This window comes from Pipistrellus hanaki (assembly GCF_964339955.1).
Source record: "Pipistrellus hanaki genome assembly, chromosome: 8".
Lineage (NCBI taxonomy): Eukaryota > Metazoa > Chordata > Mammalia > Chiroptera > Vespertilionidae > Pipistrellus > Pipistrellus hanaki.
The window spans coordinates 48,579,533-48,594,252 of NC_140510.1; the positions used below are offsets into that span (position 1 = coordinate 48,579,533).

Consider the following 14,720-nt stretch of genomic DNA (forward strand, 5'->3'; position numbering starts at 1 on the left):
GGATTTAAGACTTCACTTTGGAATGAGGACTCTATTTCTACGCTGAATTTTTGGCATTTTACAAGTTAATTAGGAGGGTGTCCTACTCTGATAGGACTTGATAATTGTTGCCCTGGCGCTAATGGTCACAGATTACGTGGCTAATCGATATAGCTCACTGCTGTCTTGGCAAGCAGACGAGCTTATGTTCTTCAATAAATCTAACTCCCAGCCTGCACCTACCTGCTCCAGCCCAATGACAGGGACATGGTTTGAAAGATCATCTGTAAGGAGGAAAAAGAGAATGCTCCTTTCAGAACATGACTAATTCCCAAAAGGGGTGCTTGTGGAAGGAAAGAAGGAAGGGCAGTGAACTGGAGGAGAGGGCAGAGCTAATCTGACTTTCTCTCTCCCTGGCGGAGTGGGATCTAGGACAATGAGGGGCTACGCTGAGTTTCTCACCAAAATCAGGAAAGGTGGCAACACTGGCTTCCCTGAATAACACATCAGTGTTTGGACACACTTATGGCCGCAAAAGATTTTCATTTAACAAAGTCTGTTTATGTCTGTTGTTAAAGCCCCAACTAATACACCCACGCACAGTCTGTACTCCTGGCCAGTTTGAGAAAATTATTCCTATTAACTTTAAACCTGAGATCCGCGTGGACATAGGGTATACAAGCTACATGAAATGTTTCTGCAAATTCAGCCTCAAAATTCCTTCCCTAACTACCACCCCCTGCTTGTAAAACTCTGTGTCTTATTGGTTCATAAAAAGATCAGCCCTGACTTTGTCTGGTACTCAGCCACAGCCCTATAATCCAGCAGCAGCAGCTGACCCGGGTGCTGGGTGTTGGGGCCCTTATAGGGTCCAGGCAGAGACACTTCCCTATGGGGAATTCCCTCTCCTAGGATGTCAGGCTACAGTGGAGGCAAGGTCGGTAGCAGGATAGCAAGAGGCGATGTTCTTTAGTGTTCAGTTTTCCTGGTCTCTGAATACTCTCAAGATTAGTCAGAGAAACCCCAAGTCCTGTGGGAGACCCAGAGGGCAATGGAAGGCAGGGCCACCATTGAGAAATGTCTTTCAACCAGGGCATCCGTTCAGACTTCCCTTCCAGTCCTGCAGGGCTTAGCTTGCTGCCTAGGTAATTCAGCCAAAAGTGAAGTGTTGTCTGAAAACAGCAAACCGTGACAAGTCCTTGCTTCCTATTGTAATATCACTTTCTTCATTCTTTAGCATATGACTAGTTTTTAAGGGGTATTTATCAGATAGAAAATCACACAGATGTCCCAGAGTACAGGGCTTTTTGGTTTTAAGAGACTGAAAGTTCATTGGTTCCAATTATGTCTTAGAAATATTTCAACAAAAATTTTTTTGAGATCACAGAAAAAAATCCTGAGTACCTTTGTCTTCTCTCTCTGAGGAAAAAAGAAAGGGAGACAAAGGGAAAGCGAGAGCGTTTCAGAGTAGCATCTCATGATTGGTTTGTTGGGTAGAGAGAATCTAGCCATATACTTCTAAAAAGTCAGTCACTATCACCTAACCCTGACTGGCATTTTCTTTAACGCCTTTGCAGCTTCCATTGTTAGCTTTTGCATCCTCTCAAAATTGTTTTCATCAGCAAATTCCTATTCCCTAGGATTTTCTGCAAGTCCTTAGACTCCTCCAGTCTCAATTTGATCAAGAACATGTCAGGGACTTCAAAAAGGTCAAATTCTCCCGCTTTTCCTTTCCAGCACCCCTCTCATAACTTTCCCCTTTATTTGAGCCTTTTATGGTTACTGGGTTTTGCGTGTCAACACTCTCAACACCAGCAGCCCACCCTGCAGTGCCAGGCCAGGCCCAGGAGGGCTCTCTGACTCTGCCCCAGTAAAAGGCCCGGGCTCTTACATCCTGCCCCATCCAGGTTCTGTCTTTGGTCCAGGAACAGCGGGTCTAGGTGACAAGCCCGCTTCACCAATCACAGGCTCAGGGGAGTGATTTTCTTGGAGATGGGCTGGCCTGCGGAGTTGACAGTAAGAACTCAAATGGACTCATTTGGAGGGTTCCCACACCCGCCCCAGAATCCTCAGCTATTCGGATGTCGGTCCTAAAGTAGAACCGTAGAGTCCCCGAAAGACTCACTTTTAATGATTGAGATGGTGTAGGGTGCTCAGTGGCTGAGGACTGGCACAAAGGGATGAGGAGGGGTCAGGGCTGTGATTCCTGGCACACTCCCAGGGCTGCGGCCAGCCCACTCGAACCCCTCGAAGCCAGAACCAGTTGCTCTGGACTGCTTCTATCACCAGCCCCAACTTTGCTTGGGGGGCGCGGAGGAGGGGAACACGCCCGCCTGCTTAATTTGCCCCTCTTAGGTCTCTGCAGTTGGCAGCTTGGAAAAGAAAGTGAAACAAAGGTTCCTGGGAAAGTGAAGTTTTCAATTAATTGGTGTGAGTGACGGGCGGGCGGGGGCGGCGGGTGGGGGGTGGCTGCAGGCGGGGCGCTTGACTTCTGCGCCCGCGGCGAAGTGGCGTTCGCAGGGAGCCCTCAATGAAAGGCTGTGGGGAGGCTGCGCCAGGCCTGGGGAGTCCATCTCGGGAGGTGACTCCCTGCTGGCCCAAGGGGAGAGGCGAAAAGCGTGGACCAGGGGACCAGGCACGGACTTTTCTCGCTGGGGCAGATCGTAAGTCTCCGCGTTTGGCCCCATGGGCGCTTTGTGAGCATTTCCAGGCAGACAACGTGTATAAGTAGGGTCTCTACTCCAATCGGTCTTAATTCGGAGGATCCCCTGAGATAATATGCGCGAAATGCCTTTGCGCCCCCCCCCCCCCTTGCAAGGTTGTGAAAATTAGCTCTCTCGGGTGTAGGGTCTAGTTTGAGTCATTAAGCAACGGGATGAAAAACCGGTTTGTTTTCCCATCATCCTGCCCATCTCGGTCGTTCCCCTTCATTTAGTTGAGCAGCTCGGGAGCCAAGGAGAGGTGGCAAAGGCAGCCTCAGCGGAGACGAGGCGCAGGCCTCAGAGCCCGCCTCGGTCGCAAGCAAACAGGGCCTCGGGTGGTTGGTCGCGCAATCAGCCCGTGGGGGCGGCTGCGGCGCAAACGCCAGGGTCCCCGGGAGGGCGGGAAGGAGAGGTGGGCTGCTCCGGGGGCTGCGGAGGGGTGGGGGCCGGGGTGGGTGGGTCCAGAGGGGCGCGGGCCCGGAGCCAGGCTCTCCCGCGCCCCCACCCTCACGTGGCCCCGCGCAGCCAATGGCGCGGCCCCGAGCCGGAGCCCTCGGGGAGGGAGGCGGCCCCCCGGCCGTCCCGGGCCCCCTCCCAACCTGAACTTCGTTTTTATAAACGTCCCGCGATGAGCTAACCTGTTGGAGGGCGGGCAGGCGGGCGGGAGGGAGGCGGGAGGCTTGCAGTGGGAGAGAGGGCGAGAGAGAGGAAGAGGGCGGGAGCGCGAGAGCGAGAGAGAAAGGAGAGGAGGGCGGAGGCGCGCTGCGCCATGGTGTCCTGCGCGGGGCCGGGGCCGGGGCCGGGGCCGGGCCGGGCCGGGCCATGAGCCGCGCCGGGAGCTGGGACATGGACGGGCTGCGGGCGGACGGCGGGGCCGCCGGCGCGGCCTCGGCCTCCTCGTCCTCCTCCTCCTCCTCCGTGGCGGCGGCGGCGCCGGGCCAGTGCCGCGGCTTCCTCTCGGCGCCGGTGTTCGCGGGGACGCACTCGGGGCGCGCGGCGGCGGCGGCGGCGGCGGCGGCTGCGGCGGCGGCGGCGTCCGGCTTCGCCTACCCCGGGGCCTCGGAGCGCGCGGGCTCCGCCTCGTCGTCCTCGTCCTCGGCCGCGGTCTCGGCGCGCCCGGAGGCCCCCGCGGCCAAGGAGTGCCCCGCGCCCGGGGCGGCCGCCGCAGCGCCCCCGGGCGCCCCGGCGCTGGGCTACGGCTACCACTTCGGCAACGGCTACTACAGCTGCCGCATGTCGCACGGCATGGGCTTGCAGCAGAACGCCCTCAAGTCGTCGCCGCACTCCTCGCTGGGGGGGTTCCCGGTGGAGAAGTACATGGACGTGTCGGGCCTGGCGAGCGGCAGCGTCCCGGCCAACGAGGTGCCGGCGCGGGCCAAGGAGGTGTCCTTCTACCAGGGCTACACCAGCCCCTACCAGCACGTGCCCGGCTACATCGACATGGTGTCCACCTTCGGCTCCGGGGAGCCTCGGCACGAGGCGTACATCTCCATGGAGGGCTACCAGTCCTGGACGCTGGCCAACGGGTGGAACAGCCAGGTGTACTGCGCCAAGGACCAGCCGCAGGGCTCCCACTTTTGGAAGTCATCCTTTCCAGGTAAGGACATGGGTGGGGAGAGGGGGATATGGAGGGAGGACAGGGGGGAAGGAAAAGAAAGGACTTGGAGTCTATGCCCCTGCTTGGGAGTGGGCTCCTGTCCTTGCCCAACCAGGGTTAACCCAGTTAGTGTGAAATCTGTAGATTCCTCCTTGGATTTAAGCGTTCTCACAGCCCTTTTCATTTTATGTAAGGAATACAGGCCTTTTTCTCTCCTAAAGTCGAACGTCTTTGCGTGCCCTTTGCTCAGTCGGGCCGAGGTTCCCCTTCCCCAAAGAGGTGTCACAGAGTTGGGCCCTATTTTTCAAGGACATGAATGCCCCAGAGTAACCACTAAAGCTCACCAGTTTCAAACACAGGTACACAAGAAACCGAAGCCTGGACAAACAGCCTGCCTTTTTTTTTTTTTTTTTTAAGTCTGTGTATGGTTTGGATGTGCACAACCGGTGTTTGCTGAAACTGTCCTTATGAACATGCCCAATAACTACGCCATAAAAAAAGAGTCGCAGGCTTGTTAAGATGCCGGTTTGAGAAATCAAGATGATCCATCAAGTAGACCTTCACTTTGAAGTGTAAATAATCCTTCTTTAATAACATGCAAATAATGTCTGTGTAAATAATGATAAAATGTAAACAGCCTGGCTTTCTTTAGTCACTGCTGCCCCTCCACACACACACACACACACACACACACACACACACACCAACTAGGTTCTGCAGATATTCTGGTCTAATGATTCCCGTGCTGTTTTGTTTTTATACCAGGGGATGTGGCTCTAAATCAGCCAGACATGTGTGTCTACCGTCGTGGGAGGAAGAAGAGGGTGCCCTACACCAAACTGCAGCTCAAAGAACTGGAGAACGAGTATGCCATTAACAAGTTCATTAACAAGGACAAGAGGCGGCGGATCTCGGCTGCTACGAACCTATCCGAAAGACAAGTGACCATTTGGTTTCAGAACCGGAGAGTGAAAGACAAGAAAATCGTCTCCAAGCTCAAAGACACTGTTTCCTGATGTGGGCCGGATTGGCCACAGAGCGTTTAAATGCTTTCCGCCGTCTCCAAAAGACCTTTGGAAAGACTTGAATATGTATTTAATTCCCTCCACCCCCTGCCAGTAATGGCACATTTTGTGAATTGTTTTTTTCTCTCTTCCCCTTATCTTGCTCTAAAACTTTTTGCTATCCCACCTGACTTTGTAGTTCTGTTTCTGTTTCTTACTTGTTTATTATTGATTTTGTTCTTTTCTAGGTTTATTTTTTTTATGACTTTTTGATGTTCTGTTTCTCCCTCCAGGCCAGTATAAAGGACTTGAAGTATTTTTTTATACCCTCCCCTCACCCCCAATGAATTTCAAAAGTGCCATTCTGATGTTAGGGATTTTTTTTTTAAATCACTTTAAATGCCTATTTCCAGCACTGAATATCTTCATAATCCATTAGGGCAAAACGTTTGCAGTCATTCATATCCTGTGACTGGGTAATTGAATAATTACCTCTCAGCAATCGCCCTGAAGCAAGTGAAAACAGCTCTGGGCAGGCCGTGTTCCAGGGTCACTGGAAGTGTCTGAAAACAGGAGGCTGGAGGCACTGTGATGGCTTTAAAAGCAGCTACCTTATTAAATAGTGTTTGTATTGGGATGAAGACAATCTATTCGACTTTGGGTCTTTCACTTGCTGTTGTAGTTGTATGTGTTTAATACACCTTGTAGACATGTGCTTTTATAATCTTTGATTTGAAAATAATGTGTCCTTGTGGATACCTTTATTACCCCAGCTCTTGATACAAATATTTCAATGGCTGCAATTGTCAGAGGTATCAAAATGCAACCCTCTCCTTGGCTCCCAGTCTGTGGGACTAGAATTGAGGCCATCGCCTGCATCCTCAGAAGAAAGGCTGAATGAATATGACCAAGAGTGGGAACTTTCACCCAGAACCCATTGAAGAATTTGACTACCTGAACAAATGTATTGGGCCTCTCTCAGAGCTATGCAACATCTAACAAATGCAAAAAGTGTGGAGCTTTAAGGTTCAAGAAGAAGAAGAAGATGTTTCTGAAAGTGATAACTGCTTTTAAAGTGCTGCATATTTATGTGATTGAGAGATTATTTTTGTAGATGAAATGTCTGTGAGCTGGGATACAGGAGCAGTCCTTCAGGCATTTAAATATCACTTTTTACTCCTAGGGAGATGCAAATAAACAGAACTCTCTTATTTCCTCTGAGTCTTTATACATTTGTTTTCTTTTCCAAGCTTATGTTGCCTCTAGAAATTATTCTTATTTATTATAAAATTTTGTTATCCAAATCACTATGATGTTTCCTATGGGTGATGAAATCTCAACGCCATTTCTGGAAACCCCCTCCTCTCCAGCCTGCCACTCCTCCCCACTTCCCCATGGCTTTAATATAAATAGTGATGACTTTAAATGAGGATATAACTTGTGGTGTCTAAAATGATAATTTTTATTACCAGACCACCTCAAAAACATCTCCAATAAAATTTTACTTCTCTTTGAACATTATCAATTTATCCAGTTTTATTTTTAAAAATCAATAGGTATTTTGATTGAAAAATGTGGGCACAGGAAAACACGCTCACTTGGAGGTTTTCTTCTTAGAAAGGTTGTTATAAATATCTATCTCTCCTCGAGGAAGGTCTTGAAATTAGACATACCCATATTTGGCAATTGAAAAAGAAACATCTCAGCTTTTGCCTTATCGCCTACTCTCAGCTTGCCTGCACGTAGCAGTTGAAGACTGGAACCATAATTATACACCCTAAGCCTCTGGACGCAAAGTTTAGGCACTCAGAACTTACTTTTTGCCTCTCAGGGAAATGGCCCTTCAGGAATGGGGTGCCTCGTCATTGTTAACACCCAGGCACGATCAGTTTAGTGGTTGCTAACTTTTTGGAATGTAAGCTCGATACAGATGTTTAAAACCTCACACAGTATGTAAACTCCTCTGGTGGGAGGGCTCCTTTAGGCATCTGCCAGAGAAAGCGCAGAGATCCGAGGTTCGAAGCTACTTTCGTTTTCTCTGGCACGGCTTGGTTTCTCTCATATCTTGCAACTGATTGTGGGGTGGCCAACTTGGTTTTAATAATGAGTCTCTCTCTCTCTCTCTCTCTCTCTCTCTCTCTCTCTCTCTCTCTCTCTCTCTCTCTCACACACACACACACACACACACACACACACACACACACTGAGGGAGGAGGAGGTGGAAGAAGAGACCAGGATTCAATCTCAGGAGAAGAAAGAATCCCTGAAAATGGGCCACACCATGCCCGACCTTCCACTTTGGGAAGAATTACCAACATTTTCTGTTTTTCTCATAAGATGTGTTTTCATCCGAAACGGGCCTGTTTTCCCTTCTCCATCATCGTTTTCCTCACCTTCCTTTCTATAACTTCCAGCTTCAGGGGCCCGTCCTCCATTTCCTGGGTCCATTTCTCAGGTTTCCTATAAGTGAATGGGGGGGGGGGGGGGGATTTGCCTAGAGGGTTTTCTTTCCTCCGTCGTTTCCCTGTCCGTTTCCCTCCGCCTAAGAGAAATGAGGGGTTTGCTGGAGATTAAAACTGCGCTTAAACGCTCTCCCGGCGGAATTTGAATTGACGGCTAAATCAATAACAGATGAAGACTGGGTTATTTATATGAATTCCTTCTATATTCCGGAGGGAGGAGGGAGGAGAGGAGCCGGCCGGTGGGCTCAGGGCTGGAAAGGAGGCTGGGAAGCGCGGGGAGCTCGGGGAGAGGCCTCGCCTTGGGGTGCAGACGGAGGCCCCGCGGAGAGCGCCTCCGAGGCCGGCGGGTTTCGGCTCCACGGGTGCAGGGAGAATGGAGGCCCGCGCGTCTGCGCCTGGTTCGAGGGGCGAAGGAGGCTTTGGAGCCGGGACGCACCGCCAGACAAAGGGGCGGCCGCGACGCTTCCCCGGTCGGCAGCCGGCGGAGTGGCTCTGGCTCCGCGGTCGCGGCCGGCCCCGCCGCCCAGGCCCCGGCGCTCCGGCCGCCGGGCCGCGCCGGGAGGGCGGTGCGCGGTGGCTGCACCGGCTGGAGGCGCCGGCCGCCTGCGCCGCCCTTCACTGTTGATCTTGACCGAGCGGCGGCTCCTCTCCAGGCGTGGAGCTCGCTCGCCATCTCCTGGGCAGTTGGCGGCATTGGCAGAGCTCGCCGTTTCACTCCAAGGCCAATTTCCTTCCCCATTCTCCAGCTCACCCCAGCCTCCTGCCTCCTCCCCCCGCGCCGCCCTCCTCCCGGTACCCAGCTCTCAGCTCCGAGCACACAGCTTAGCCTGCCGGCCCTCGGAAATCATAAACTCAGGAGATGGGGCGGGGCGGCTGAGCCAAGGAGAAAAAAATAACCTAGTTGTTCTGGTTTTTTTTTATGTTTTTTTTTTTTTCCCCCTGTGTCTCACTTAGTTCTTTTCTATCTTTAGTTGGGGCAAGGGGGGCGCGCAAACCGCAGCTGTGAGGCTGCTAAGTGTTGGGGTACACTTGGAAATACCGGGATCCCTGCTCACTGGTATGGGAGGAGAGGAGACCGCAGGAACCCTCTGGAGCGGGAGCTTTTGAGCCTGGGGAGGCTGTAGCTCCTCAAAAAATGAGAGCCTGGGCCCCTAAGTCCCAAGAAACTGAGGTTGCAGCCTGTGTCCTCCCCTCCCCCCTCCCCATCATGGAAGGACGGGGAGGGGAGCGCGTTTCAGTGTCTGAGCGCCTAAGGAAACCAACCGACAGTCTGAGGAGCCCCCGACTCGCCCACCCCCACCCCCAGCCCCCGCCCTGGAGCGGGAGGAAGAGGCCGGTTGCGTTCCCCAGAGCCGCCCAATTGGTCGCCATAACTCACACAATAAAGTCGCAGCGCGGTGGTCAGCGTGCCCTCCGGCGGCGCCTGTGTGGTCCGGGGCCGGGCTGGCGGGCTAACCAATTCCAGCTTGGCTCGGGGACCGCGAGGCGGCTGCAGGCCGGGCCGGGCTCCGGGCAGGGGGCGCTGGGGGTGCTAGGACCGGGGGCAGGAGAGGAGGACCCCCAGCCCTCTGACCAGGCTGCACCCAGGGCTCCCGGCACAGGAGGCTGCCCCGCCCACCTCCGTGCTGGCCGGTCCCCGGAACCCGCCGGCCTCCCAGGCCCCCGGAGGCGCTGAGCGGAGGAAGGCTGCTCGCCCTCTCCCTCCGCGGGCCCCGCCACGCCTGGCCGGCGGTTCTGGCTCTTCTCTCCGTCCTGACCGGGCTGGGGGCCGCCGCAGAGGGGATAAACACCTTGGACTTCTGCTTGGCAGGATGCAGTCGCCAAGGTGACTCCTTGCGGTAAAAAGGAATGTAGCCTTGGCCAATCGAGCTGCCCCGCCAGGGCCTCCTCGGATGCAGAGGGCTTGGCCATGAAGAAGCACCCAGGATTGGTGCGAAGCCTGAGCTGGGAGAGTTTGTGATGTCCTTCTCCTCCAACCTCAAAACTCTGGGACGGTGCCCGCAGCCTGGACCCAGACCTCGAGCAAGGTCTTCACTGCCAGGTCCCCGGTGAAGAGTTCTCTCCAGGGAGACCGGATGGGGAGGAACGGGTTGGGAGGAGCATTGCTTAGGCCCAGGGATAGAGTTGGTGGCCGCACAGGGACCACGGGATCTTCTGAGACAAGCCGGGAGTCGCCGGGTGCTGGAAAAGGCCTCAGCTGCAGCTTAAAGCTGGGAGAAGCAAAGCCTGGCCCAGGTAAGCGGAGGAGACGGGAGCGCAAAGCCAATCAAGACCAAGAAGGGTCCCAAGGGACACTTGGGCAAAGCACCCTCTACGCCCCAATGCCCCCAGCTCCTTACACTTGGGCCTGGGAACTCCCGCAGTCTCCCCCTCCCCTCAGTATGCCTGGGCTCTGCCTGGCAGCCTGGTCCTTCGCCATCAAATATTGCGGGTGTTATCATAATACCCCGAAGGGGGGGAACCCGGGTCGGGGGATGTAGGCGGTGCTGAAATGACCGGCTTTGAAGAACCTGCAGGCAAAGTTTCGTCCAATCGTCGGAGCCTTGTCCTCTTATTCCCGGTTGTAACTAAATACTGCTGCGAGCGCAGCCCAGGCCCTTTGTTGGAGATGTGCGAGCGCAGCAGTCTCTACAGAGCGGGCTATGTGGGCTCGCTCCTGAACCTGCAGTCCCCGGACTCCTTCTACTTCTCCAACCTGCGGCCGAATGGAGGCCAGCTGGCCGCGCTGCCCCCCATCTCCTACCCGCGCGGCGCGCTGCCCTGGGCCACCGCGCCCGCCTCCTGCGCCCCCGCGCAGCCCGCCGGGGCCACGGCCTTCGGCGGCTTCTCGCAGCCCTACCTGGCCGGCTCCGGGCCGCTGGGCCTGCAGCCTCTGGGCGCCAAGGACCGGCCCGAAGAGCAGGCCAAGTTCTATACGCCCGACGCGGTCGCCGGGCCGGAGGAGCGCGGCCGAGCGCGGCCGCCCTTTGCCCCCGAGCCCGGCCTGGCCCCCGCGGCCGCGGGTCTCAAATCGGCCAAGTACGACTACGCGGGGGTGGGCCGTGCGGCGCCCGGCTCCACGGCCCTGCTTGAGGGGACCCCCTGCGCCGCCGGCTTCAAGGACGACGCCAAGGGCCCGCTCAACTTGAACATGACAGTGCAGGCAGCGGGCGTCGCATCTTGCCTGCGACCTTCGCTGCCCGACGGTAAACATTGGCCGGTCGGCCGTGCTCCCCGGGCCAGGACGGGCAGGAATGGGGAGGTGGGGTGCAGCAGGGGAGCGTGCGCAGGGGGAGGGAGCCTCCGGGGGCGGGCAGGCTGCAGGGGGCAGGCTGGGCTGACTAGGGTTCGGGCTGTGTTGCAGGCCTGCCGTGGGGGGCGGCCCCCGGGAGGGCCCGCAAGAAGCGGAAACCCTACACCAAGCAGCAGATCGCGGAGCTGGAGAACGAATTCCTCCTGAACGAATTCATCAACCGGCAGAAGCGCAAGGAGTTGTCCAACAGGCTGAACCTCAGCGACCAGCAGGTTAAAATCTGGTTCCAGAACCGTCGCATGAAGAAGAAGCGCGTGGTGCTTCGGGAGCAGGCGCTGGCGCTCTACTAGCCCCGGGCCTGGCCATGGCCGGGCCTTCCTTTCTGAGCTGAAGCCTGGCGCCGCGGAAGAAGAGCTGAGGCGGGGCTTTTCCTTCTGCTCCTTCTCAGCTGGTCCTGGGTGCCCTCCCGCTCCGCTGTCTGCAGCCCCGAAAGCCAGCAGGAGATTTGGAGACCTGGTCAGATTTGGAGACCTCCAGGCTCTCCCCTTTCCCCGGAGGGGCTGTGGAAGTTGCAGCACAACCTTGGCCTTGAGGCTTCCCCAGTGGGGGGCTGGGCGCACCTGTCTTAGCTTTTGACTGCAGCGTTCCAACCTGGGCTCACTCCGGCTCCCTTTTACTCGGATTTCTGCTTTCACATAGCTATTCTCCCTTCTCCCTCCTCCCTAATTCCTTCTACGTTTAGCTGGCGATTGGCTTTAGGAAGGCCTGCAGGGCAGAGTGGAAAGGGCTGTGGGCATAACGGTGTCTCTTTGCAGCCAAAGTCCCTTGTGGAAGAGCCAGGAATCTTGATTTTGGGGGAAGGAAAGGGTGCCGCCACCACCACTCCCTCCTCTCTGCCCTGGATGGTTTGGGAGGACAAGAGTGCCCTGGATCTCCAGACTTGGGGAGGAAACGGGGAGGAGTGTGGCCCCACAAACTCAGAGACACCTGGGAGTTCAGGCTGGATTGGCCCCTCCAGCTCGGTGGCATGGACTGGATATTCCCTTCCCGTGAATGGGACAAGGGAGGCTGGGCTCCATGGCGAACTGCACCTCATGGCCAAGAGGGTAAACTTCCCCTGCTTCTCTCACCCCTCACACACGCCTAGGCCAAAGCCCTGCGCTTTGTAACTGGACCCCCAGCAGGGAGCTCTGATGAGGAGCTGCTAGTCTGCTTGGAGGCTGGGCTGCACTAAAAGGAGGGGGAGGTGTCGGGGGCAGGAGAATGGAGTGAGCAAGGGAGAGGGGCGTCCTACATTCCGAATGTAAACATGACTTTCCTGTCAAGGTGGGTAAAGTTGTCCATGTGTCTTTCTTCCTTAAATGACAGTAACGGGCCACTGCGAGGAGAAGCGAAAGCTCCTCCATCCATCCATCAGTCCAGGCAAGGAAGGCGTTTCCTCAGATCCTGGGCCCCTCAAAGCAGCTCTTGACCAAGTAAAGAGGAATAGAAGCTCCCCTCTCCCTCTCCACCCCCCTCCGAATCCATGAGGGGCCCAAACACCGAGCCCTTTCTGAGGCCATGTCTGGCCTCCCCCCACAGAGTCTGAAAGGCCCTGGGCTTTGCGAGACTTACTTTGTGGAGGCTGGGGTTCCAGGATGCTGAAGGGAGTTGTTCCGCATGTACTGGGGTATCCTGTCTTAACCTCATTGAACCCGCGGGCCCCCTAAACTCCTTTTACCGTCCCTGCTTCTTTTCCCTCTCCTTCTGTGAATGAGCGCCCCCAACTCCTAGCAAGATGCACAACAGCCTAAGAGCTTGAACACTCCTTCCCATGATTTATTTTCAGTGGAGGACCAGGCCCTGGATCTAGAGTGGGCACCTCACAAGGAGCCCCCGAGCCGCAGCCACACTGGCTTTAGTTGATATTTAGATGAATTGCATTTTCTCTGCTATCTAAGAGTTGTCATGCATGTTTTATTTTGTTTTGATTTTGTCAAAAACAATAGCTTGTATATATCAGGCACATAGACATGTTTGGAGTGGAAATAAATATCCAGGTCCCAGCCAAGCTGTCAAGGGACTGCTGTTGATTTATCAAAACGTTTCGGATTCCCTCCTAATGTTTTTTCAGGCCATGAAATTTCAGAGCGGTTGCCGCTTCACTGTAGGTATTGACTTGATTGTTCATGAAATGTGAAAATGTCTTCCAAGTCAGTCAGGGAATGATGTACGAACAAAATGTGTGTGAAATGACCAAAGAGGGCGATTCGTGGACAGATTTGAGTGTGTCTCACACACTGAGCAAACCCTCAGCTTATTGCAGGCAGGGCTTCTGTATTTTGCCTAAATCCTCAAACTTGAAAGCTTGCTATTGTTGGGGGGTAGTTGGGAAGATATGAGGTTCCTCATATTTCAATACAAACCTCTCGCCCTGCCATGTTTTGGTCAGGCTTCTCTAGAAGAGGCTCTGCCCTGTGGCACCTTCGTCTTCAGCCCAGCAAACACCCTTGGAAAATGGGGCCTCTGCACCGATAGGGTCTCCGAGCCTGTAGCTCAGCCAGGGAAAGCAAGGAAGGCCTGCTGTGTTCACTGTCCTCTTACAGACCCCAGCTCCAGCGAGCTTGGAGACGGAAGGTAAAGGATTTCTAGTTTTTAGCAAGTGGGACAATGAACAAAACTGCCAAATCTCCAATACTGACCATGTGATGGTTCCATTTCCCCTTTCCACAATCGAATTTGATGAGTACTTTAAAAATATTTGTGAAGCAACTCCTTTAAAAAATACAACGGAGGAAGAAGGAGCCAAGGGGCTGTGGAGGCCCTTTCTTTAGAAATGTTTCCCCATTTCTGGGAGGCACTGGTACCTGGAGCTGGTTCCCGAAACATCCAAACAAAAGAGGAGACCGTACTCCCATACTTGGACCCCAGGTTCGGGCGCTGGGTAAAGGAACAGGAAGCCGGACTTAAACCGAAGACCTGAGACAGCATGCAGGAGGCCATTTCTTTCTAATACACATCATTAAAGCATCCTGTTCTTTCTCTTTAGCCCGTATGTAGGGTGGGAGGAGATATTCGTGGAGACCACTCCCCAAACAGACTGAAATTATTCTAACTGTAAGATCTTGTCTGTGGCGTCTGGCTTGGGTGATGTTTTTCAAATCTATTCCCTTCACTGAGCTGCACAAACACAAAGGCGGCGGTGTGGCGGTGTCCTCTCTCCTGTAGTAGCCGTAGCTGAAATCCGGGCGGGGATTTGGAACCACGATGAAATTCACGAGGAACAAACGCCCAGGAGAAAGGATGCTGCAGTCTGAGGGCTCGACATTCCCTCGCACAAAGACAAATAGGTACTCGGAAATGCTGCAGTCCAGGCAGGCCTCTTTACCAAGAAAATGGTTTTTAAACGAGAGAAAGAAAGAAACAAACAAACCCCCAAACTGCTTCTTCTGGCATTCAATGGGCTGCGAACCCAGGGAGCCCACGGGGACGCTTTTAAGGCCCGAGCTCTCCCCCAGGAGGCGGGCTGGGGAGGCTTCCGGGAGGCAGGGCGGGTAGGGTGGAGGAGAAATCCAGAACTGTTGTAAATATTCATGTGTGTGCCTGGAAGGGGGTGCCCTTTCACCCGCCTCTCCCAGCTGCATCCACCCACCTTAGTGGCGGTGGGGGCGGGGGTGGGGGTGCTGGGCGCCCGTCTGATCATCCTTGGACAAAGGTGATCTCCCCACATTTTGTTGTTGTTGTTGTTGTTCTCCAGTCTCTTGA

General features: G+C 54.7%; 2 protein-coding genes across 2 annotated transcripts; both read left to right on the forward strand.

Moving 5' to 3' along the window:
- The first annotated feature begins 3,339 nt into the window (after window positions 1-3,339).
- On the forward strand, window positions 3,340-6,803 carry HOXD13 (homeobox D13). Its single transcript, XM_084892157.1, has 2 exons — window positions 3,340-4,278; window positions 5,044-6,803. The coding sequence occupies exons 1-2, from the start codon at window positions 3,504-3,506 to the stop codon at window positions 5,292-5,294; spliced, it is 1,026 nt and encodes a 341-aa protein (XP_084748283.1). The 5' UTR covers window positions 3,340-3,503; the 3' UTR covers window positions 5,295-6,803.
- A 3,249-nt stretch (window positions 6,804-10,052) lies between these two features.
- HOXD12 (homeobox D12) lies at window positions 10,053-12,420 on the forward strand. The gene is made up of 2 exons (XM_084891667.1): window positions 10,053-10,929; window positions 11,088-12,420. The coding sequence occupies exons 1-2, from the start codon at window positions 10,236-10,238 to the stop codon at window positions 11,324-11,326; spliced, it is 933 nt and encodes a 310-aa protein (XP_084747793.1). The 5' UTR covers window positions 10,053-10,235; the 3' UTR covers window positions 11,327-12,420.
- Window positions 12,421-14,720: the final 2,300 nt, after the last annotated feature.